Source organism: Pezoporus flaviventris, unplaced genomic scaffold (assembly GCF_033815535.1).
Source record: "Pezoporus flaviventris isolate CSIRO_AGI_PZ_B2104156 unplaced genomic scaffold, CSIRO_AGI_Pfla_v1 ptg000213l, whole genome shotgun sequence".
NCBI lineage: Eukaryota > Metazoa > Chordata > Aves > Psittaciformes > Psittacidae > Pezoporus > Pezoporus flaviventris.
This window is the reverse complement of record NW_026892761.1, coordinates 15,993,696-16,013,187: the sequence shown is the minus strand read 5'-3', so window position 1 is coordinate 16,013,187 and position 19,492 is coordinate 15,993,696. Positions and strand designations below refer to the sequence as shown.

The window sequence follows — 19,492 nt, the reverse complement described above, 5'->3', positions numbered from 1 at the left end:
CACCAAACGGAAGGACTAACATGACACAGAAACAGGCTCTTCTCTCTCCACCTGAGAGAAAGCAGCTTGGCCGTTTGAGATGCCTCAGTGGAAAAAATTCAGAATTGTCATAAAACGACAGCACTGATTTTCCCAATAACTGCCTCAATCAGTATCAACTATGTTGTTAAAACAAGAATGTTGGACGATGATTTCTACTGAAAACCCCATTTCTTCAGCCCTACTCAGCCAGTAATCCAAAGCTTTCCATCTGATTCTTTAATCGTGTTTAATTTTTATATGTACTTATGGTTTTCTCAAAAAGCATCCTTCTTTCAGTCTTCCTTTTAATCATGTACCAGAGTTTTAGTTGAAATAATCTTACTGCAAGCACGCAGTATCCCCTTTCTTACAGCCAATTCAAACTGAGCCATTTAAAAATCAGTTACCAATTGTATTCCCCGCAGCTCTCTGTGCATGCTTATTTGATTATCGATCAGCTGTTGTGTAAGTCATACCTTACAGCCTAGGTTGCAAGTAGTTATGTACTGAATTTCTATAGCGTACTTACAGTCCACAGCTTGTTCTGGCACCTGGTGAGCGGATGGTACTGTCTGCCCTCGGAGGACCTTTTGGAGAGGGGAGAAGAAAAAAAGCCCATTCAGCTTATCTGAAGGTAATTTTTTAACAGAAGTTCTAAAGCTGTCATTACTTACCAGTTGTGGGTACTGATTGCCCTTGGCAGCCCAGAAGACTTGGTAGTGCTAGTTGTCTTCGTACAGGAACTTGACAGCCCTTGTGAATAAATGCAAACAGCTGGAAAACAAGCTCTACTGAAATCCTGGAGTCACTGCACATGTGGAAATAAAGCTTACCTTCTCTTCCAACAACCTGCTGATTGACAGAGAGGAAGATTGAGGCAGTTCAGCGGCAGTCACCAAAGCAGCAGGAGGGATACCTGTCGTGAGTGGTGCTGGAGGTGGTGGCTCCGGCTGCTGCTGCTGAATCTGCTTACGGAGCCTTTTTGTGTAGCCAGCTCCATTTCTGAAGGTGTTCACAGCCTAGAGGCAGAGGAACATTTTATAAAGGTAATCTGAAACTTCAGCAGATACACCAACAAAACCTCCACGGAGTAAAATTACTTGTGTATTCCTGGAAATGCAATCCAAGGCATTCAACCACAGCTACATAAACACACCACATTAAACACTCATGTCAATCATGGTTAACTCAGGGTATCTGTATTTAAAATACTTCAGTGTTAACACCGAATTTGAAAGTGAGGTGACTGTGTTAAACAGAAGTGTGGCCTGAATTTGCCAGATGGTCTCTAAAGAGCTGTCAGAGATAAATGTGCTTGAAAAGTACATTTAGCCTTTTTCAATTTGGCCTTGCTTAAGGCTAAATTAATATTACAGTAATATTGTCTTCTCTCTCAGCTCCTTACAAGCTCTTTGTACGACTGATGTAAAAGTCATCACACTACCTGGCGTAGGCTCTGGTTGGCAACTAAAGCATCAGGAGAAACATCTGTCTGATGACACGCTGGGCATGTGTATTCCTCAGACTCCAGCAACGCCGTTCTAATACCTGTGCATAATTAGTATAATCACAATACAACAGTTTTCAGCCAAACTAAGGAAAGTTGTTGGGTCTAATCAAAACACGTATATGATTCATGGGTGAATGTGGTCTTGAGTGTATAGCATGAAGCTACAAATGTTCAAGAGTGTAAAAGATTTCTAGTACGCAGCAAATAGTTACACAGTTTTGACATTTCACTGTTGTAATATTTGAAGATGGAGTGTAGGCTGTGTCTTCATGATTCAACTCATCCTTTTTCCACTGTCCACTACAGCAAGAAGTCATTGACCCCAAAGTTAATGAACAAAGTGCATCTCAAAAACAAGCGTTGGTAGGCCTGAGTTCTGAAGGTTTGAACCAGCTCTCCCGTGGAGAAGAATGCGGATTAAATGCCTAACTATCCGTTTGTTGCAGACCACAGTCAGTCACCAGAGGTGGCTGTATAATTTTGTATGAGAGAAAGGGCTGTGGACAAATATTTGATAGCTAATACTGTAATCACCTGCACAGCTAGGCACTCCTCTGCATGTAAAGAGGATGCAACCGGATCTGTAGAAAGAGAAGCAAGTTTTCTGCCTTTTGGTTTTTGTTTTTTTACTTTATACGAGATGAGTCCTTTCCTAGTCAGGGTATACTTAGGTTTTCATTAGAACAGGTAACAAAGCAATTTTGTTATCTGCTGTTTTTGCTTTCAGAAGATCAGATGTGATGTTTTCAATTAACAACATGGGAATAACACTTACATTCGTCACAATAACTGCTTCCACAGCAGGGAAGAATAGCTGCATCAGTCATTATATCTTTACAAATGAGACATAACAGCTCATCCGGAGCAGGACCGTCAGAAGAGGAGGAGGATGGCTCCTTTGGTAAAAATGGAGGTCTTTCCCTCTTTCCTCTAGCATAAGCTTCCCTGAAGGACGTGTGGGGAAGGAAAAAGAACAAATTTAAAGATGGGTAAAGGAATACTTTTCCAAGCCTTGCATTTTATCAAAAGAAGATACTAGACAGAATTCTTCTCATTCCACACTAGCCTTCTGAACTGTAGGCACTGACCTGAAACTACTTTCCTATAGCCGTAACTCTGTAAAATAAAAACTCGGAGGCGGATGAAATCTCAATCCAACAGCTGTTGGTTAAATTTTTGTAAGAAACGTTTGAAACATAAACCAGAAGCAAAATGACCTCTCAAAGAGAACGAGTCCCCTGTCACCACTACTGAAGCTTTTTGCAGAAATACAGATCCTTGGTGCACCACAACCTGAACCAGCTTCCAGGGGCATGACAAATATGAATGACCACCCTCTTTTCAGATGAGCAAGTATCACAGGTTTTAAGGTTAAAATGCAATGACTGCGCTTCCTCTCCCGTAATTACAGATGCAGTCCAACTTGGTTGCATGGCCACTCAGATGTTTACGCATGCTTTCTCTCATTCGCTTTTTGGTCAGTCCAATTAATTCCATACTTACGCATTAATAATCGGTATTGCATATTTTCCAGTGTTTGTCAGCATTGCACCCTTTGTGTTGGGATCTTTCACCTCTATCATGAAACTCCTTGGAATTCCTGTGCTCCTTTTCAGTCTGGGAACAGACTCAACATTTTTGTCCTGTTAAGCACAGAAATGCAGACATACCTCATCTTAAGACCTACACTTAAAATGACAGTTCAGTGATGACTGTAAGAAGCAAAAGCCTTTAAATCCTCTCCTTCTACCCAGCGTGAAGGTTGTTCAACTGAAACACTTCTTTTCCTAGGGTGTTCCTAGGTCACCTATCGTTCCTAAGTCACCTATCGTTCCTAAGAAGCTAAGAAGCTTCTCAGGGAAGTGGTGGAATCACTGTTCCCTGAAGTGTTCAAAAGAACACGTACGTGAGGCCCTTAGTGACATGGTTCGTGATGGATTTGGCAGTCCTGAAGTATCAGTTGGACTTGATGCATCCCTTCCAACCTAGGTGGTTCTCTGATTCTGTGAAAGCCTTAAGCAGAGTTTTGATCTGAGTCGACATTCTTTGGCTTAACAACAGGTTTCTTAAGGGTGAAATATCCCTTACCTCATGATGCACTGGGAGAAGAGACACAAACCTGCCTCCCTCCCCCCCTAAAGCACAGTTCAGAGGGAAAGCTTAAGTCAGGGTCAGCCACTGGAGAAACATCTATTCACCAGCTATAGATGAAGCTTGAATTCATACCTCACGCGTATACATTCAGTGACCAATGTTAAAGGGCATGAACACTCAACCAGAGACTTGTGTCAGTAAAACACACAAATATTCAATAGATGGGGTCAACAGAAACATCTTGGTTTCGTACAAAATCCTGAAAACGTGAACTGTCATTAAAAGAGTTAAAACAGAAACATTTCCAGGAATATTGAAATACACCAAAATATGCATGTAAATTCACAGACAAAAAGATCTATGGACTTATTTCAGGTCTGTGGCTTAGAAAAAAGAAAAAATTACATTTATAATCCCGGCTTTCCCTTGAACTTTGAAGGGCTTTTCAGCATTGCCATGTAACCTCTGTATTTCACCTCGAGAGAAACAGTTCTTAATACGATTATTCCTCTATTTGTTACTTGACTCCCAAGGTCAGAAATTAAACAAGGTCAGAAAGTAACCCCGGAAGCCCCCAAAATCTTACCCCATTTCTTGGGCAGTCCTTTCTATAGTGGCCAGGTTTTCCGCAGCAAAAGCAAACATATGATGGTGGAGGTGTACCCAAGGGCTTCTTTGTGTGACTAGAAAGGTTTCAGGAAGAAAAAGGTATGCATGTGTCTCTCCTGTTAAAACAAACATCTACACAATTTTTCCATAATCATCAAAGAACTGATTTGACATTATCAACACTTACTTGACTGGACCATATTCACGGAAAGACTGTATCATCATGGCTTTTATTTTATCTTCTTCAGAAGCATTGGCTTCAGCCAGGTTGGCAGTCTGTTTAACACGGAATTATTTGACACACACGTTAGAAACACAGGCAAGCTCACCCAGGCAAAGACAACACCACTTGCTCAACCCTGTAAAGCGCACCACAATGCTAGCTGATGTTGCCTGAAAACACATGCTTCTATAAAACAAACACAGTTGTCCTGAGAGCGCGCTGGGGAGACTTTGTGCTTGTACGTGACGCTTATGTGCCTGCTAGCCTACTTGAAAAGAGCATTCTTGGGCACTCAAAACCTTAGGCTTGACATAGACTTGTGTAACCGATCCACTTTTCTTCCAAGTGGATTCAGCCAAGTGGTGAGTAAAAGAAATGACACTAGCAGCAGTTTTCAACTGGTTTTGAAGCTCCAGCCCATTTGAAGGAGAAGACAGCTACTGTGCATTTAATTGAGAAAGATTTCTGCAAGTTATATTATTTACACTTTGCAGCACTAAAAAGAACACACAATGTTAGTGTCAGGCCTGTAGTTTTTGCTTGCTGAAATTCAGCATCAGACACAAAAGCACTGAAAGGAATCTTCCTGATCCCTCAGCAAGACACAAGGTTCTTTTCAGTAGAAATGTGACCATCGTGTCCTGTAGGCAATCCAAACTGCATTTCCCCCCCCCTACTCACTTCTTCCTACTGAGGGACTTAACTACAGAGAGCACAACCTGCAGACTTTTCCAGGGGACTGTGTCCTTTTAATGGACATATTGTAATACCACCCATGTGCAGAACTAGATCTTGAAGCCAGCTGATTTTTCTGATGTTTTTATTACACACTAGTCCATATACAAGAAAGGTCTAAGGGAGTGACTGTAAATGATCTGGACCAAAATTCAACTATGGCATTTACTGCACTGTAATAATAAAACCAAAAATATTTCACAGCACACTGCCCCTGTGCTAAGCCAGCCTGAACAATGTGTTTCGAGTAAGTAACAGGTTTGAGCTGCTTTTATGTGTTGTTCACGCGTTTCTCAAAAGATTCAATGTGCGCACCACTTGGACAGTTTTTCACATTTGAGAGTAAAACTTCACATGGGTTTACAGAACAAAGGACACATGCAGGGACAGCCAAAGGCACAAAATCTCATTCCTTCAGTGAGAGAGGGAAGATGCTGCCGGTGGGAAGCCCTCTCGTTCTTAGAAATGAACTCCTGCCTCTCTTCTTAGGAGAAAGAACTAGCTCCCATCTTTTTCATTTAATTGCCTAGCACTACGCTTTTTCACAAAGGGCAGTCATTAGTGTCTTGCCAAAGTTACACAGTGTTGAGCCAAAAGAGCAAGCAGTTCCATCCCAAAACAGGCCATTGCAACATTTTCAGGTGGTCACATCTGCTAACACACCGTAGATACACACTGGTGTATTCCTCTAAACAATCAAGTACACAATTTACACTACTGACAGTCTGCATTCAAACAAATTTGACTGTGTTCTCCACTGTCCAGAGGCTGGAATTTACGAGACTGTGCAGTATTCAAAGAATGCTTCTAGGCCTCTAATGACTAGAAATTCTAAACCAGCCATGCCATTGCCCAAGTTCCAGAAACACTTCTACTTCAGCTGTTGCAAACTGCCCTGAAATGTCCATACCATACAGCCAATCCAATTCTTTTGTAAAAATGCTGTTAGATTCCAACACAAAATTAATGAAACATAGGAAACAGCTTCTGAGGTACTGCTGCTTTATGTCCTGAAGATGAGTAACGCTGCGATGCTATATTGAGGCTGAGAAGGTACTCCCATTCTGTCTTCCCAAACTGGCAAGTACTCCTTACAGCACAGTATCGAATTAGACATACTTTTTAAAGTTAAACTAAATACTTTATTAAAAATTAAAGTTTTGTTCACATTACAACTGTTATCCATCCACAGACTGCAAGTAAGGCTTAAAAGTATGAAGGAAACACTTATTTTTAAGTATTTTACAACTATATATATATATATATATATATACACACACCTTTGAAAGCTGGGCCAGAGAAACAGATGCAGAAGACTCATCCTTCATTTGTTCAGCAAAAAATAAATGCGTATTCAAGTTCTATAATCAAAACATAGCAAGAGTTAACCTCTACTGCAGTCTGAAAATCTGCACTATATCCTCTGCGTGTCACTGAAAGAGGCATTTCCAACCTACTGTAATTTGTATTTGTTCAGAATAAAGTCCAAACCTGTGACAGCTGAAAAGTGCCTATATGTGGTTAATAAGACGAAACTAAACTAACCAACTCGCTTGAGATGGACTTACTGCTCCAGAATATCTCAGAGAGGGGCCCTTGTGAAAAATGCTGAAGTTTATTTGAGAAGGAAGCATCACTACAGGAAGCTTGCTTGCAGTGTAGTTTGTAAGTTAGTCAGTTAATGTCTCATCATTTCAACATGCACTTACACAGTTATGCTTTGATGAACACAGTAGCTGCCTGTCAAGATAAAAAGCAGCCCTGAAACATGAACTCTGCCCTTCTTCTCAAAAACTGCAAAGATGCCAAACTCACCATACCCCACCAAACCCAAACACCAATCTGAACATCTGAATTACAGTCTGGACTATGTTTTACTGGAAGATAGATGAAGTTAATGTTTGGAAAATTAATACAAGGCTACACTGTTTAGAATTCAGCGCAGTGTGTAGAAAAAAGGGTGAGATTGGGTTTTTACATACTGCTTCTGATGTTCTGCTCGCTGGCTCAGTTCCGCTTCTAGGAGGAGACAGAAAGGTGATCAGAACTTCAAATAAAGCACTTGCACCCAACAGAAAGCACCGAAAATCAACTATAAAACCCGAACATCAAAACATTATGTTCCGACAGTACAGTGAATATGGAAATTTATTTGTATACACAAACTGTTATCTCTTGGTCATTCAGTGCAACTAAAAAAACCTCCAAAATCCCATTTCTACTTTGTCAGAAGTCAGCCTTACAGATACAGAACACAACAGTGCAAGAGAAAGTCCTCAGATATTTTCTCTGCCACATAAGTATCAAATATATCAAGTCTGTACTACAGCTTTGTGTTCTTAAATAATCAACCCTCAAACTATCAACGTAACTTCAGGCAATCTGTACATCCCTAGGATTACAAACAGGTGTCACATACAGTACTTTAGTTTCTATGGCAGAACAGTGATAGTCCCAACACTTCAAAGGCAAGTTTACTTCAGTGAAAACAAATCAGTCATCTGACAAAGAAATAACAAAACTGTCAGCAGCTTAGTCTTTAGAACAGTGTTTCTTTGTGGAAGCCCAAGCACTGTGTTCAGGTATCTACCATGCTTAGCCGTGGAAGTGCCAAAGTACTAGACATGTTACATATGCTTTATTGACTAAAAATAGTAGTAGAAATGTCACCTGAAAGAAGCTGCTCCTGGGATTTTGCGTGACTGAGGAGCCCTGTGACCCAAAAAAAAGTCTTAGCTGCCAGAATTTGCTTTACAATAATGCTGCAGTATTTTAAGAAATACTTATTCCATCTGAAAACTTGCTGCAATTCCACATACTCACTGACCTGCATCTATCTATCATGAGTCAGAGATGCAACCTTGATACAGTTAACAAACAATTCACACATCATCCAAAGTGTCCCAGGAGCAGAGGCAATTCAAAGGCTGCTCTGGAATTCAGGTACAAACAGTAAGGCTCCTGTTTACATCCACCTACTTCCCAAAGGGAAGTAAGTACTTTAGATTGGGACACAATGGTTGTTTCATCCATTTACCTTGAAGAACAGACTACAAGGCAAGTAACAAGGCAAGTTTTTAAATGCCTCTCCACCATTCCATCAGACTTTCAACTTGCCCAGGCATTAAGCACTCTACCAGCGGTCTCTGCGCTGTTTCCAGCTGAAGGAATAGAAAGCTGATCTGCCTGATACATTTTCAGTGCTAGAAGAGCAGTGCCGTTCTTTCCTTAGCCCCACATACAGGTATGTATTTGATCTTTGGTGCTAGCAGCATCTAGCCTCTCCTTTTACGGCAGCACTACAATATGAGGAAAGGGTGCCATCCACACGCCTATCAGCTTAGGGTAAAAACAGCCTTAGGAGGATAGCTACCAACTTTTGGTAATGTGCTAAGTTGCTTATTGGGTTTCAGGTTTGGAAAGGATTACCTATTCCTTCATTGTACTTGCACAAGAGGCAATACACTTTATGAGACTGTTCTTTTTCTCTTGCCCAAAACAGATACCGGCTTTGGGAAACTTAATAGGAATCACTTTTGAATGGAACTTCTTGTTTGCATGCTTTGCCAGCTGGCAAGCGTCGGTCTTTCCTCCATGGCTAGTATGCAAACCCCACGCATCTGGGGCATGAGAATACCTGACGTATCCTGTCCCTCTCCCCCAAGTGCAACAAAAAGTCAAACACTAAGAATCAGACTCTTCAGAGACAGGAGCAGGTTTTAAGTTTACACTACACTGCAGAACTGTTTTCGCTATAAAAGCCATAAAAGCAAACACATATAACAAGGAATCTCTCCACGCAGACAAAACAGGACCTACAACTTGGCTCTCAGAAAAATTAACCCCAAGAACAAACCCTATAGAATCATTTTAAAAGTTTCCATTGTTGGAGTTTGAACCCCATATCCCAGCAGGCCTAAAAGCGTAAGTCTGCTTTGGGACCGACACATTAAAAATCTACTCAGTGACAACAAAAACTAACGGAACCTTTAACAAGAAAGAAACAATCTGAATGCCTCATATGCATTGAAACAGTTCACACACTGAAACCAACAGCCAAGAATGCAATGCTGTGTGGACACTTACGTGACATCTGTTTTGCTGCCAGCTTTAACTCCTCCGGCAGGGATTCTTTTAACAATTACCAATGAGTTTTTAGGAATCAGGGCGTCTTCTGTGTATTCTGAAACCAACAGAAGTACAGAAAAAGACATTCAAAAGGACATGTATTAATACATACTTAACTACACAGCGCTTCAGAGAAGGCCTTTACAGATACAGAAGCCAAATTTTGTATGTAACGTCGTGCTTTCATTGCCTGAACACACTAACAGTACCTTTCAAGACATTCTCAGGTTTGATAACGGAACACCAGCAGCTAAATCTTTTTCCTTTTTTGAAAACAGTTTGAATGCCAACAGCAAAATGGTCGCAGAGGTCACTACAGGACAGCCTGCTAAGACAGTTAGCAGGCTAACTAACTGAAGTTGCTTTTGCTTCGATTAGGCTACAAAACTGATAGATCGCTGGAGAAAAACAAACCACTACAAAGTCTCACCTGCATAAACCAGGTTCGAAGGTCTGCCTAGCTTGCTCTGAAACAAGCCAGGCATTAGTGAAAGCATGAAAATTCAGATCCACTGCTTTCGCCACTGTTAACTGAGTCACTTCTGCTGCTGGTGCTCCAGAGTGAAAGAATGCAGAAGAGAGCCCGCCACCTTTGTCTGTTTCTTGGAGCTTAATCCACCCAAAGCCACACTTCTCATCTGCTCAGTGCTTTACATTTGCTTGATCAAGTCTGATACTAAGACTAGATCCAGCCACACCTAGGCTCCATCAGGAGTTTACAAAGCCAGGGGGTCCACTCTGAACTTTGTGTCTCAGTGGGAGGGTCTCCTTTTTTTCATCTTTGGTTTCTATGCAAATCATTTTAGCTTGATTCTACCTTGATTTTCTTTTCTGACACTCCATTAGACATAAACCACTGACCAAGCCGGAGACTAAGGCTAGATCTAGCTTCACCTAGGCTCCCCTCAGGGCTTTAGAAAGCTCGGGGCTCTCTTCTGGACACCGTGACTCCGTGCACACATTTGGCAAACTGGTGTAGCCAGCAGGATGCTAAATCAGATTTCATGACACCACCCCACTTAATCCCTGGCACTGCTTACCCTCTTGGTGCTCCTGCCACCTGGTGGGATGGGCCCCAGGCTCACTCGTGCTATGTGGCGATGAGCCACAGAAGGCAGGATGCGGCTTCTGCTGGCTGCGGCCATCATGGGGTGGTCTGCAACGCTGCCAGCCAGGACATCCCCAAAGCCCTGCCCATGCTGCGAACACGTACCTTCTTTGGTCTGGGCATTGCTGATCTGCAGATCACAGTTGGCTGCCTTCAGCTTCTCCTTGCGCATGATCTTGCACTTGAGGTCGCAAAGGGAGATGTCGAGGCCACTGAAGGTGACCATATCATAGTTCAGCTTGGAGAAGAACTTGTAGTGGATGCAAGACATGGTCGGGGCCAGGCAGTGCCTGCTCCACTACCGGGTCTAGCTCGGCAAATGACAGATAGAGGCCTTGCAGCCTCTACCAAGGTGAGGGCACGCGGCAAAGCCCACCGAGGGGACTGGGCTGAGCAGCACGGGCTGAGCTTGCGCTGGCCAACGGCGTTCAGAGCCTGCAGCACTCTGCCACAGCCAGGCCCTGACACATCAGGCAGCCTCTGCGGACAGAGCCTCAGGCCTCCATCGTGGCGTAGTGAGGCCCTGGCTTTGCCACCTTAACAGCTCCAGGCTATGGCCCTCAGCAAGTGAGCTGTGCCGTGATGTCGGCACCTGCCCCCGTCCTCCTCAAAGCCCTAGCTTGGCCTCAGTGTCCTCTCCCGCATGCAGCACTCTGAGGCCTGACCAACCTCTATGGCGACTCAAGCACCTCTGCCCCAGCCTTCACCAGGTGCGACAACACAGCGCACCCAGGCAACCCAGCGCATTGTGACAAAAGGCCCGTGTCACGTGCAGGTCCAAGAACCCCAAGGGGAGGGGGACCCATCACACCTGGGCCGGTCACCGCCCTGAGCTGCTCCTGTCCCTGCTGTCACCCCAGCCTGACCTCAGACAGTGACCATCCTGTCATCCCCACGCTGTCACTATGGCGACCCTCCCGTCAACATCCAGCCAGGGTGAAACATCCTGGGGCGGATGCAGCCCCACTGTGGTGCTCAGCTGCCCGTGCCACAGAGCCAGCAAAGGGAGGGGACATAACGAGCTGTTTGAGTGCATCTTGAAGAATCACAGACTTCAGTCAAAGCAGCCAGTGACCATTTATGTTTATTGCCATCAACCAACGGACTTCCCCAGTGTCCCACATCCACAGTTGCTTGAACTCTGGCGAAAAGGACTAAAAAGTAACAAAGGAACCATCGGCACTTGGGAGAGGCTCCAGGTTAGAATCAGTATCTCTTCTGATCCATCACTCTTAACTACTGATAGCTACAGGAAAGAGTGTTGCAGCCCTCTGGCAGAATGTAGCTCTAAATTCCCCCTAGCTTTTGTATCACAGCTAGGGGTTGCAAAACTAGAACAAGCTATATAGCAAACACGTCAGGGCAACTAGAAGAAGCCATTCCTGAAAGCGCAAACAGCATTACAGCCCTACAGGAAGAAACCAAATCATTATCACAAATGGTAATACGGAATCAATCAGCTCTAGATCACCTTTTAGAACTCCAGGACAGAGTATGTGCATTACAGAGAATGTGCAGTATTGACTAATAGCCACTGGGGGTTTTATGTGAATCAGTACCAGAAAAACAAAACTGGCAGAAACAAGATAAAGACTCATTTAAAAATATTCCATGAAGTAAGGCAGGGATTTCCACTACACCTATCTGGGTGGCTAACTTCCTGACTCCTGACAAAGGTAGAGGGCTGTGAACTGAAAGGAGCTGAGTTGTTGTAGTCCCTCTCTTGTTTTGCTTTGTAACGATGCATGTCTGTTCTCAGGGTTGCGTGACCTTATGAACTCAACTTATGCCTTGAACAGTGAATAGTACAGTGTGACCCTGATGGTCAAAAGAAAAGGAGGGACTGCCAGGAAAGTATCTCCCTAACTATTGTAGCAATTGGTCTTTAGAGTATGAAGCTGTATGAACTTTCTTCAGGTATATATACTTGACGTTGTAAACTGCATAGCTGTGGTTCCGTCAGCACAACTGAAGAACCCCAGCTCACTGCAAGGGGGAGAAGAACAGCCCCAACTCTGAAGAAGAAAGGATACCTCTGCACTACCCAGAACAGAGCAGCAGCCCAACCCCTCTGACATCTCAGTGAAACCTCCCCTCACCTCGCAGCAGAGATAAGGTACGGCAGCAAGACCAGTTGCAGGGATGTCCCGGTCAAGAAAGAAGCAGATGGATGACAACGCCACACAATTAGAGCTGCTTTGCAAAACAGCAGTATATGTGTGTGTTGAGTAGGCACTGGTCAAACCACTGAACACTTGAAAGGCTGTATTTTGTGTCCTAGCCTCAGTGCTACCCAGTGGCAGGATGAGGAGCAGTGGCCATAAACTACAGCACAACAAGTTCCGTCTCAACATGAGGAAGAACTTCTTTACACTGAGGGGGTCAGAGCACTGGACCAGGCTGCCCAGGGGGGGCTGTGGAGTCCCCCTCTCCGGAGACATTCCAAAACCACCCAGACACATTCCTGTGTAACTTGCTCTGGGTGGCCCTGCCTTGGCAAGGGGTTGGACTGCAAGATCTCCAGAGTTCACTTCCAACCCTAACAATTCTATGATTCTGTAAAGCCACATTCAGGATGCCCCAATTTGACTGGTACACCTCATGGCCACGAACAGAGAATTACTCTCAAAATTCTGTATTTTGTGTCCTAGCCTCTCTCCTTGGACAGCACATGCCAGTTGAAGAATTTTTAGACGCTACTCCTCTCCCCATTCTGAAAGGTGTCCTCCAAGGCACTGCCCCTGTGGAGGCCCAGAAGCCTTCCGCTCATGGGGTACACTTTACCTCCATCATCGCACTATCCTCCCGGGAAATGATCACTCCGGAAGGACTCTCACTGAAAACATAACTTGAATAGGACTGCTGCGTGATGTGGGTCAGGTTGGCTATGGGGACTGGGCGAGCCATTCTGTGGTGAACTGGAGACAGTGGGGGGAAGTCCAGGGTACTCAGCTGCCAGTGCTGGGGCTCAGCAGGCTGCAGGACACGCAGAAATTCCCAGCTGCTCACCAGTGCTGCTGACAGACATCAGGGTTTCTTGAGCTCCCACTGCTGGTCAGAAGGCTACATGCAGCCAAACATCTGCCCGCGTGATGACGCCTAAAGCAGAAAAACACGGTTAACAAAAGCATCGACGTGCGCAAGGGAACCCTCCGGCTTCTCCCCAGAAAAATCAACTGCATCCTTAGATGCATGATTTCAGGAGACAGAGGCTTCAGCAACAAGCCCAAGAACTTCTGACTTGTGCACCTGGCCACCTATTTTCAGTGCATGTTGCAAATGCTCTAAGGCAGCTCACTACCCTGATTCAGGTTTGAGAAAGCTGCACAACTACAAACCTCCTCCACTTACGCCCTGAGCCACAGAAAAGCACACACAGGGCAAGGGGGATATGCTGACACCCTGATTAAGCCATTCACTGCTCACTGGGCTGCTCCAGGGAGTTGCACTGGCATGAAAGGGCACACTGTACTGGGGGACAGGAAGGCAAGGGGCAAAAGGGAACACCAAACTCCTTAAACCAGCAGTGCCACCACAGTCCCTGCATCATGCAGCATCTTTTCTGAGATCTCGAAGAAGCAGCCGTGGCTAATATGCCTCCTGGGACAGTGTGCACAAAAACCCTCTACCGGAGCAGAAAACAGGATCCTTACGGGGCTCTCAGTGAAAGCCCCCACGTCTCCAGGCTGCTGGGATATCAGCAGCACATCCGCCCCTTTGATGGTCGGGGTCCACTACAAAGATGGTTTCCATTCTGTCACATCCTCTGAGCTTTAACAGCCGGCAGAGCTGGCTCACCCAGGCTCTCGGTACCACCCAGGCACATCACCTGCAGTCCAGCAGTACCGCTGAAAAGACCCCCATGGCCTGCGTTAACACACTGGCACACAGCTGGGATGTAAATACCGCCAAATCATCTCTCAGTTGTAACAGAGTACCAAATTTAGCAAAATTAACCTTACTTCTGAGGAAGCTTTCCTTACAGACAGCTCATCTTCCTTGTTTATAAACTACAGTATCGACCTGTTCTAGCATGAAGACTCGAACCCTGCCTGCAGTGAAGCAGCCGTTCAGACAGCCTGCACTATTTTTTCCCCTCATTCCTCCTTCCTTCACAGAAATCAATCCCTACCAAAAGTACCAAAAACTCTGCACAAAGACTGCGTAGAAAAGCCAACTGCAAGTGCCTTTACCTGCTACTATTTTATCAGGCAGCGTTCTAGGAAGAAACTAGCTTTTCACGCTAGTTTTGCTACAGCTTCACTACCTTTGAAGACAACGCCTGTTACATTTACCTAGCCAAGGCAACCTCATAGCTCAGCAAAATCATACTTCCTGTAAGAAACCTTCACCATAAGGTGAAGACAGACACGCTATAGGAACAAGTTACTCTCAAGAGACTCTTTCAACCGCTCTTCCCTTTGCTTACCAAAGTTCACAGAGCATTAGAGAACATCAACAAAAAAAGCAGGGCTCTCTCTCTCTCATTTGACAGAGCCCATTATACCACGCGTTCGGTCCAACTCCAGTGTGAACCCCAGAATAAGAAATGCAGCCTTCAAGTTTCTGGAAAAAAAGGAAGAGCTTTGAAGCGGCAAGACCAGAGAATGTTCATGAAAGCACCAGCACCCAAGTACACGTGCCTTACCACAGACCACCCGCCCCATTACCAAAGTGAGTGATGCCGTCAATATACTTGCAGCTCAGGGTCTCATGATCATTACTGCCAGCAAAGTCAGCTGGAATTGGAGACGGGAAGAAAACCAGATGCAATCAGTCTGATTTCATGCAAGCTCAGGTAAGTTCAATTTCACATTGACTGGGATTCACAGCAGGTCCCAGGCAAACCTCCAGATCCCAACACCACCCGGGCCGGGGGATGGAGAGGGAAAGATGAGGAAAGGGAGCGGGACACAGATTCTCCAAGAAAAGCACAGGCAGCAGGACAGGTGAGAGAGAGGGAAAAAGGGACAGGAAGGCAGGAAAAAGGGAAAGACAGGCAAAAATGGGGGGGACAGGGCAAAGACAGGGATTCAGGACAGAAACAGAGAGAAAATGAGAGGGACGGAGCAGGGCAGAGGTGGAGAAAGAAGAGAAAGGCAGCAGAACTAAGGGAAGGAGAGACAAGAGCACGGACTGAATGCAAGACAAAGTGACGGAACAGAAAATCCTGATGGGCTTCAGGCTCAAGATGAAGGAATGAAAAAAATGGGAAGAGAGAGCAGGCCAGAATGACAGAGAGAGAAGGAAGAGAGAGCAGGGCAGCACTGGAGGACAAAACCAGCTGCTGGGCATCAGGACAAGAGAGAGGAAAGAAAAATTCCAGAGCAAGAGTGAAAGAAGGCACAGCCAGCTGGACAGAGAGGCTTAGCAAGAAAGGATGGGACAGGGAATGGGACAGAGAGAAAGACAGGAAAAAGGGAAAGAAGGACATGAGAGGGAAAAAAAGGGTAGGGATCTGCACAGAGATGGAAAAAGAAGCAGTAGGGAAAGAGGAAGAGAGGCAAACAGAGGGAGAGGGAGCAGGGCAGAGAGAAGTAAGGACTACGGGATTGACAGAGATCACCACAAGATGTGGTGGGTAGAGGAAAGGCGAGTGGGTAAATAGGGGCAGGGAGAGCTTGCTAGAAACACCAAGCTGCGTGGTTTGGTCAATACGCTGGAGGGAAGGAATGCCATCCAGAGGGACCTTGACACGCCTGAGAGCTGGCCAATGCCAACCTCATGAAGTTCAACCAAGCCAAATGCGAGCTCCTGCACCTGGGACGGAGCAACCCCAGGCACAGCTACAGGTTGAGCAGAGAAGAGATTCAGAGCAGCCCAAGGAGAAGGACTTGGGGGTGTTGGTCGATGAGAAAACGAACATGAGCCGGCTTCAGTGTGCGCTCGCAGCCCACAGAGCCAACTGTATCCTGGGCTGCATCTGAAGGAGCCTGACCAGCAGGGCAAAGGAGCTGATCCTGCCCCTCTACTCTGCTCCTGTGAGACCCCACTTTCAGCACTGTGTGCAGTTCTGGTGTCCCCAACATAAAAAGGACATGGAACTGTTGGAACAAGTCCAGAGGAGGCCACGAGGATGATGAGGGGCTGAAGCACCTCCCGTATGGAGACACGCTGAGAACACTGGGGCTGCTCAGCCTGGAGAAGAGAAGGCTGCGGGGAGACCTCAGAGCAGCTTCCAGCGTCTGAAGAGAGGCTACAAGGACGCTGGAGAGCAACTCTTCATCAGGGACTGGAGTGATAGGACAAGGGGTGACAGGTTCAAACTGAAACAGGGGAAGTTTAGGTTAGATATAAGGCAGAAGCTCTTCCCTGTGAGGGTGCTGAGGCGCTGGCACAGGGTGCCAAAGGAACTTGTGAATGCTCCACCCCGGAGGTGTTCAAGGCCAGCCTGGACAGAGCCTTGGGTGACATGGTTTAATGTGAGGTGTTCCTGCCCATGGCAGGGGGGTTGGAACTAGATGATTTTAAGGCCCTTTCCAACCCTAACTATTCTGTGATTCTAAAACCAGAGCAACAAACAAGAATAACATCTAAGAGAAAGAGAAGTGCAGGAGCAACGAGCAGCTCAGAGGGATGCAGAAAGAAAGAGAAGTATCAGAAGGCCTGCAGAGCGATGGAGGAAGGGTCTGGGAGCAGCAGACACAGCCAGCAAGAGGAGAAGCATGCAGGGAGAAAGAGAGGGACAGTGGGATACAGAATGACCTGCAAGAACGAGAAGGGGCTGGTCGAGTGAGAGAGAAAGAAAGACCTGAAGAACAGAGGGACGTGGAGGACAGCACAGTAATAGAAGAGAGGTATGGGGAAGAGAAACAAACGACAGCAAGGGAAAAGGGAGCGGGGAGCTTGGAGAGATGAGAGGCAGATGATGCAGAGGGCTGACCAATGTACAAGGGGGTTGTACAAGGGGGTTAGAGCAATCTGCTTGCTTAAACAGAAGTATTGCCTGTTGTAAATACCTATCATGCCTACTAAGCAGAACAAAGACACCTGGTTCTATTGATAAGGGAAAGCAGACACCCGGTTCTATCGACAAGGAAAAGCAGACGCCTGATTCTACGGATAAGCAGCTATTGATAAGGAAAAGCAGATGCCTGAATCTACTGATAAGGGGGAGAAGCAGATGGTTTATGGCTGGGACACCGACCAAACCCTAAGGCCACACGTGAAGACTAAAAGGTGAAAAGTTTAAGAAGAGGAAGACTCATTTACTTCATCTTGAAGGCCCCTACTCACAGGAGGAAGACTCAGTTACTCCATCTTGAGACCCCTGCCCACGACCAGAGGGGGCACTGCGCAGCCCCTTCTAGCTCATTATAATACGAAGCGGGGATAGGACATGATAGGGGTATTGTGCAACCTTATGAATATATATAACTTTAGAGAATAAATGTAGAGGGAAACAACACTGAGGCACGCGTGACTTTGAGGAATTATCCCCGTGCGTCTCAGCGCGGAGTGAAAAGCATACCTGCTTTACGACTTTCACCGAGTTGTGGAGTCAATCCGCGTCTCACAGACACGGCCCCAAGGGCCGGGCACTCACCACAGCTCCCGCTCTCCGTCCTGCCAGGGAAACTCTTCAGCCCAGGCCCTTCTTTCTCTGCCTCTCTGTGCTCTCCCCTTTCCTCCTGGGCAGGCCCAGGGCCAGCTGCAAGGCGCAGGCCGGGCGGGGGCAGCTCGGGGGGCTCTGGCAGTCGGGGTGCCCGGTGCCTGTGCCCACAGCGGGACTGTCTCCATCTCCCCGGGGGCTCGCTCGCCTCAGCGCTGGTCCTGGCCCTGGCCCCGGCCCTCCCCTGAGCTGGGCCGCAGCCCCAGCAGACGCTGCAACACCCAACACCAACATGGCCGCCGGCAGCCCCTGCCCTAGCACTACAACTCCCAGCATGCCCCGGGGCGCTCCTCCTGCTTCCAGGCCCTGCTGGGCCACCGTCCCCTGGGCATAGGCCAGAGGGAGCCGGAAGAGCGGGTGGGAGAGGCCGCGGGAAGTGAGTACGGGGAGGAGCAGGGCAGGAGCGAGCCGGAGAGGCAGCAGCAGCAGTGTGGGTCGGGGGGAGGAGGCGGAGAGGGAGAGAGCAGCGAAGGCCTCCAGGGTAGAAGAGCTCAAAGGGCGGCGAGCAGGATGGAGCGCAGAGGGAAGCACGGCCTGGCGAGGAGGGAATCCAGGGGGAACGGGGGAGGCAGGCTGCGAGACAGGAAGGGAAAGCAAGGCTTGAAAGAGGAGAAGGGAGCGGGAGAGAGAGATTTGGAGAAGGGGGGAATAGCAACAGGCTACACAACACGTAGGGGGGAATTAGAAACTAAAGGCAGGGAGTCAGGCAGGGGAGGAGAGGAACAGCGAGGGGCACTGCTGGGTGTGGGAGGACTCTGGCCGAGAGCTGGTGACTGCCGGAGGACTGTGTCCTGGAGTCTGCAGACTCCCACATCCATGCTCATTGCTGCCTTGTGGAAGAGCCGTGTACTGTAACCAGAGGCTCTGCTGGGGAGGAAGTCTCCAGTCCCCTTCATGCTGTTTCCATGTTCATGAGAAGAGTCTGGCAAGAGTTTTTGGCCCTAAGGTGATGGCAGTTTCTCTTCCAATGACCCTTCTGCTGACAGTGTGCACGTTGTCCCGGCCCTACCCTTCCAGTTCCCCTCTTCCTGGGTCCTTGACCCATGCCTCACGCCATTTCAGGGAGTCTGCACTAAAGTGCTGGTAGTTGGGTTACGGTAAGTCTTCCAAAGCAATAGTAAAGGGACCACGGCATCGTTGCCTACAGCTTGCCTCAGAGGAATGGTAAGTGTCCTCGCTGTCCACAGTGTCAGGACTGGCAGGGGGGATGATGTCCTCCATGGCTGCCCTGTTCTTGCTGGAGGCCACCTCCTGTCCAGGGGCACAGGGTCACTCTCTGCTTTCGTAACCAAATGAGCAGGCGTTTGCCCTCCCCTGCGTGATGCTGTGGCGAGTCCTTCTCTTCTGCCTTTCCCATCACTCCCAGAGGAAGTAGCTGCTGTGAGGAAGGAAGAGGACTGGGATGCTTCGGCCTCATCCCGGCCCACAGCCAGCTCTCTGGTGTAGCAACGC

The 19,492-nt window shown here is 46.9% G+C and overlaps 1 protein-coding gene across 3 annotated transcripts; it reads right to left on the bottom strand.

Moving 5' to 3' along the window:
• Positions 1-15,200, bottom strand: LOC133262568 (E3 ubiquitin-protein ligase RBBP6-like). Of its 3 annotated transcripts, none has more exons than XM_061441859.1 (14): positions 15,099-15,200; positions 9,279-9,375; positions 7,863-7,904; positions 7,175-7,211; positions 6,473-6,553; positions 4,422-4,510; positions 4,212-4,308; positions 3,035-3,174; positions 2,307-2,476; positions 1,466-1,569; positions 855-1,040; positions 696-774; positions 551-608; positions 1-359 (listed from the first exon to the last, which is right to left on the bottom strand). In XM_061441859.1, exons 5-14 carry the CDS (start codon positions 6,518-6,520, stop codon positions 269-271), a joined length of 1,062 nt encoding a protein of 353 aa, XP_061297843.1. In that variant the 5' UTR covers positions 6,521-6,553; positions 7,175-7,211; positions 7,863-7,904; positions 9,279-9,375; positions 15,099-15,200; the 3' UTR covers positions 1-268. The 3 variants fall into 3 exon arrangements, with proteins under 3 accessions (XP_061297843.1, XP_061297840.1, XP_061297841.1); XM_061441856.1 differs by lacking the exon at positions 15,099-15,200 and adding an exon at positions 10,534-11,025; XM_061441857.1 differs by lacking the exon at positions 15,099-15,200 and adding an exon at positions 10,534-11,025 and having other exon boundaries at positions 1-608.
• Between the last annotated feature and the right edge of the window lie 4,292 nt (positions 15,201-19,492).

Coding starts and splice junctions, on each gene's coding strand:
- LOC133262568 (XM_061441856.1), bottom strand. CDS start 10,699: ATGTCTTGCATCCACTACAAGTTCTTCTCCAAGCTGAACTATGATATG. Junction 7,212..7,862: donor CCAGGAGCAGCTTCTTTCAG/GTGACATTTCTA, acceptor GTCTCCTCCTAG/AAGCGGAACTGAGCCAGCGA. Junction 6,554..7,174: donor CGAGCAGAACATCAGAAGCA/GTATGTAAAAAC, acceptor TTTTGATTATAG/AACTTGAATACGCATTTATT.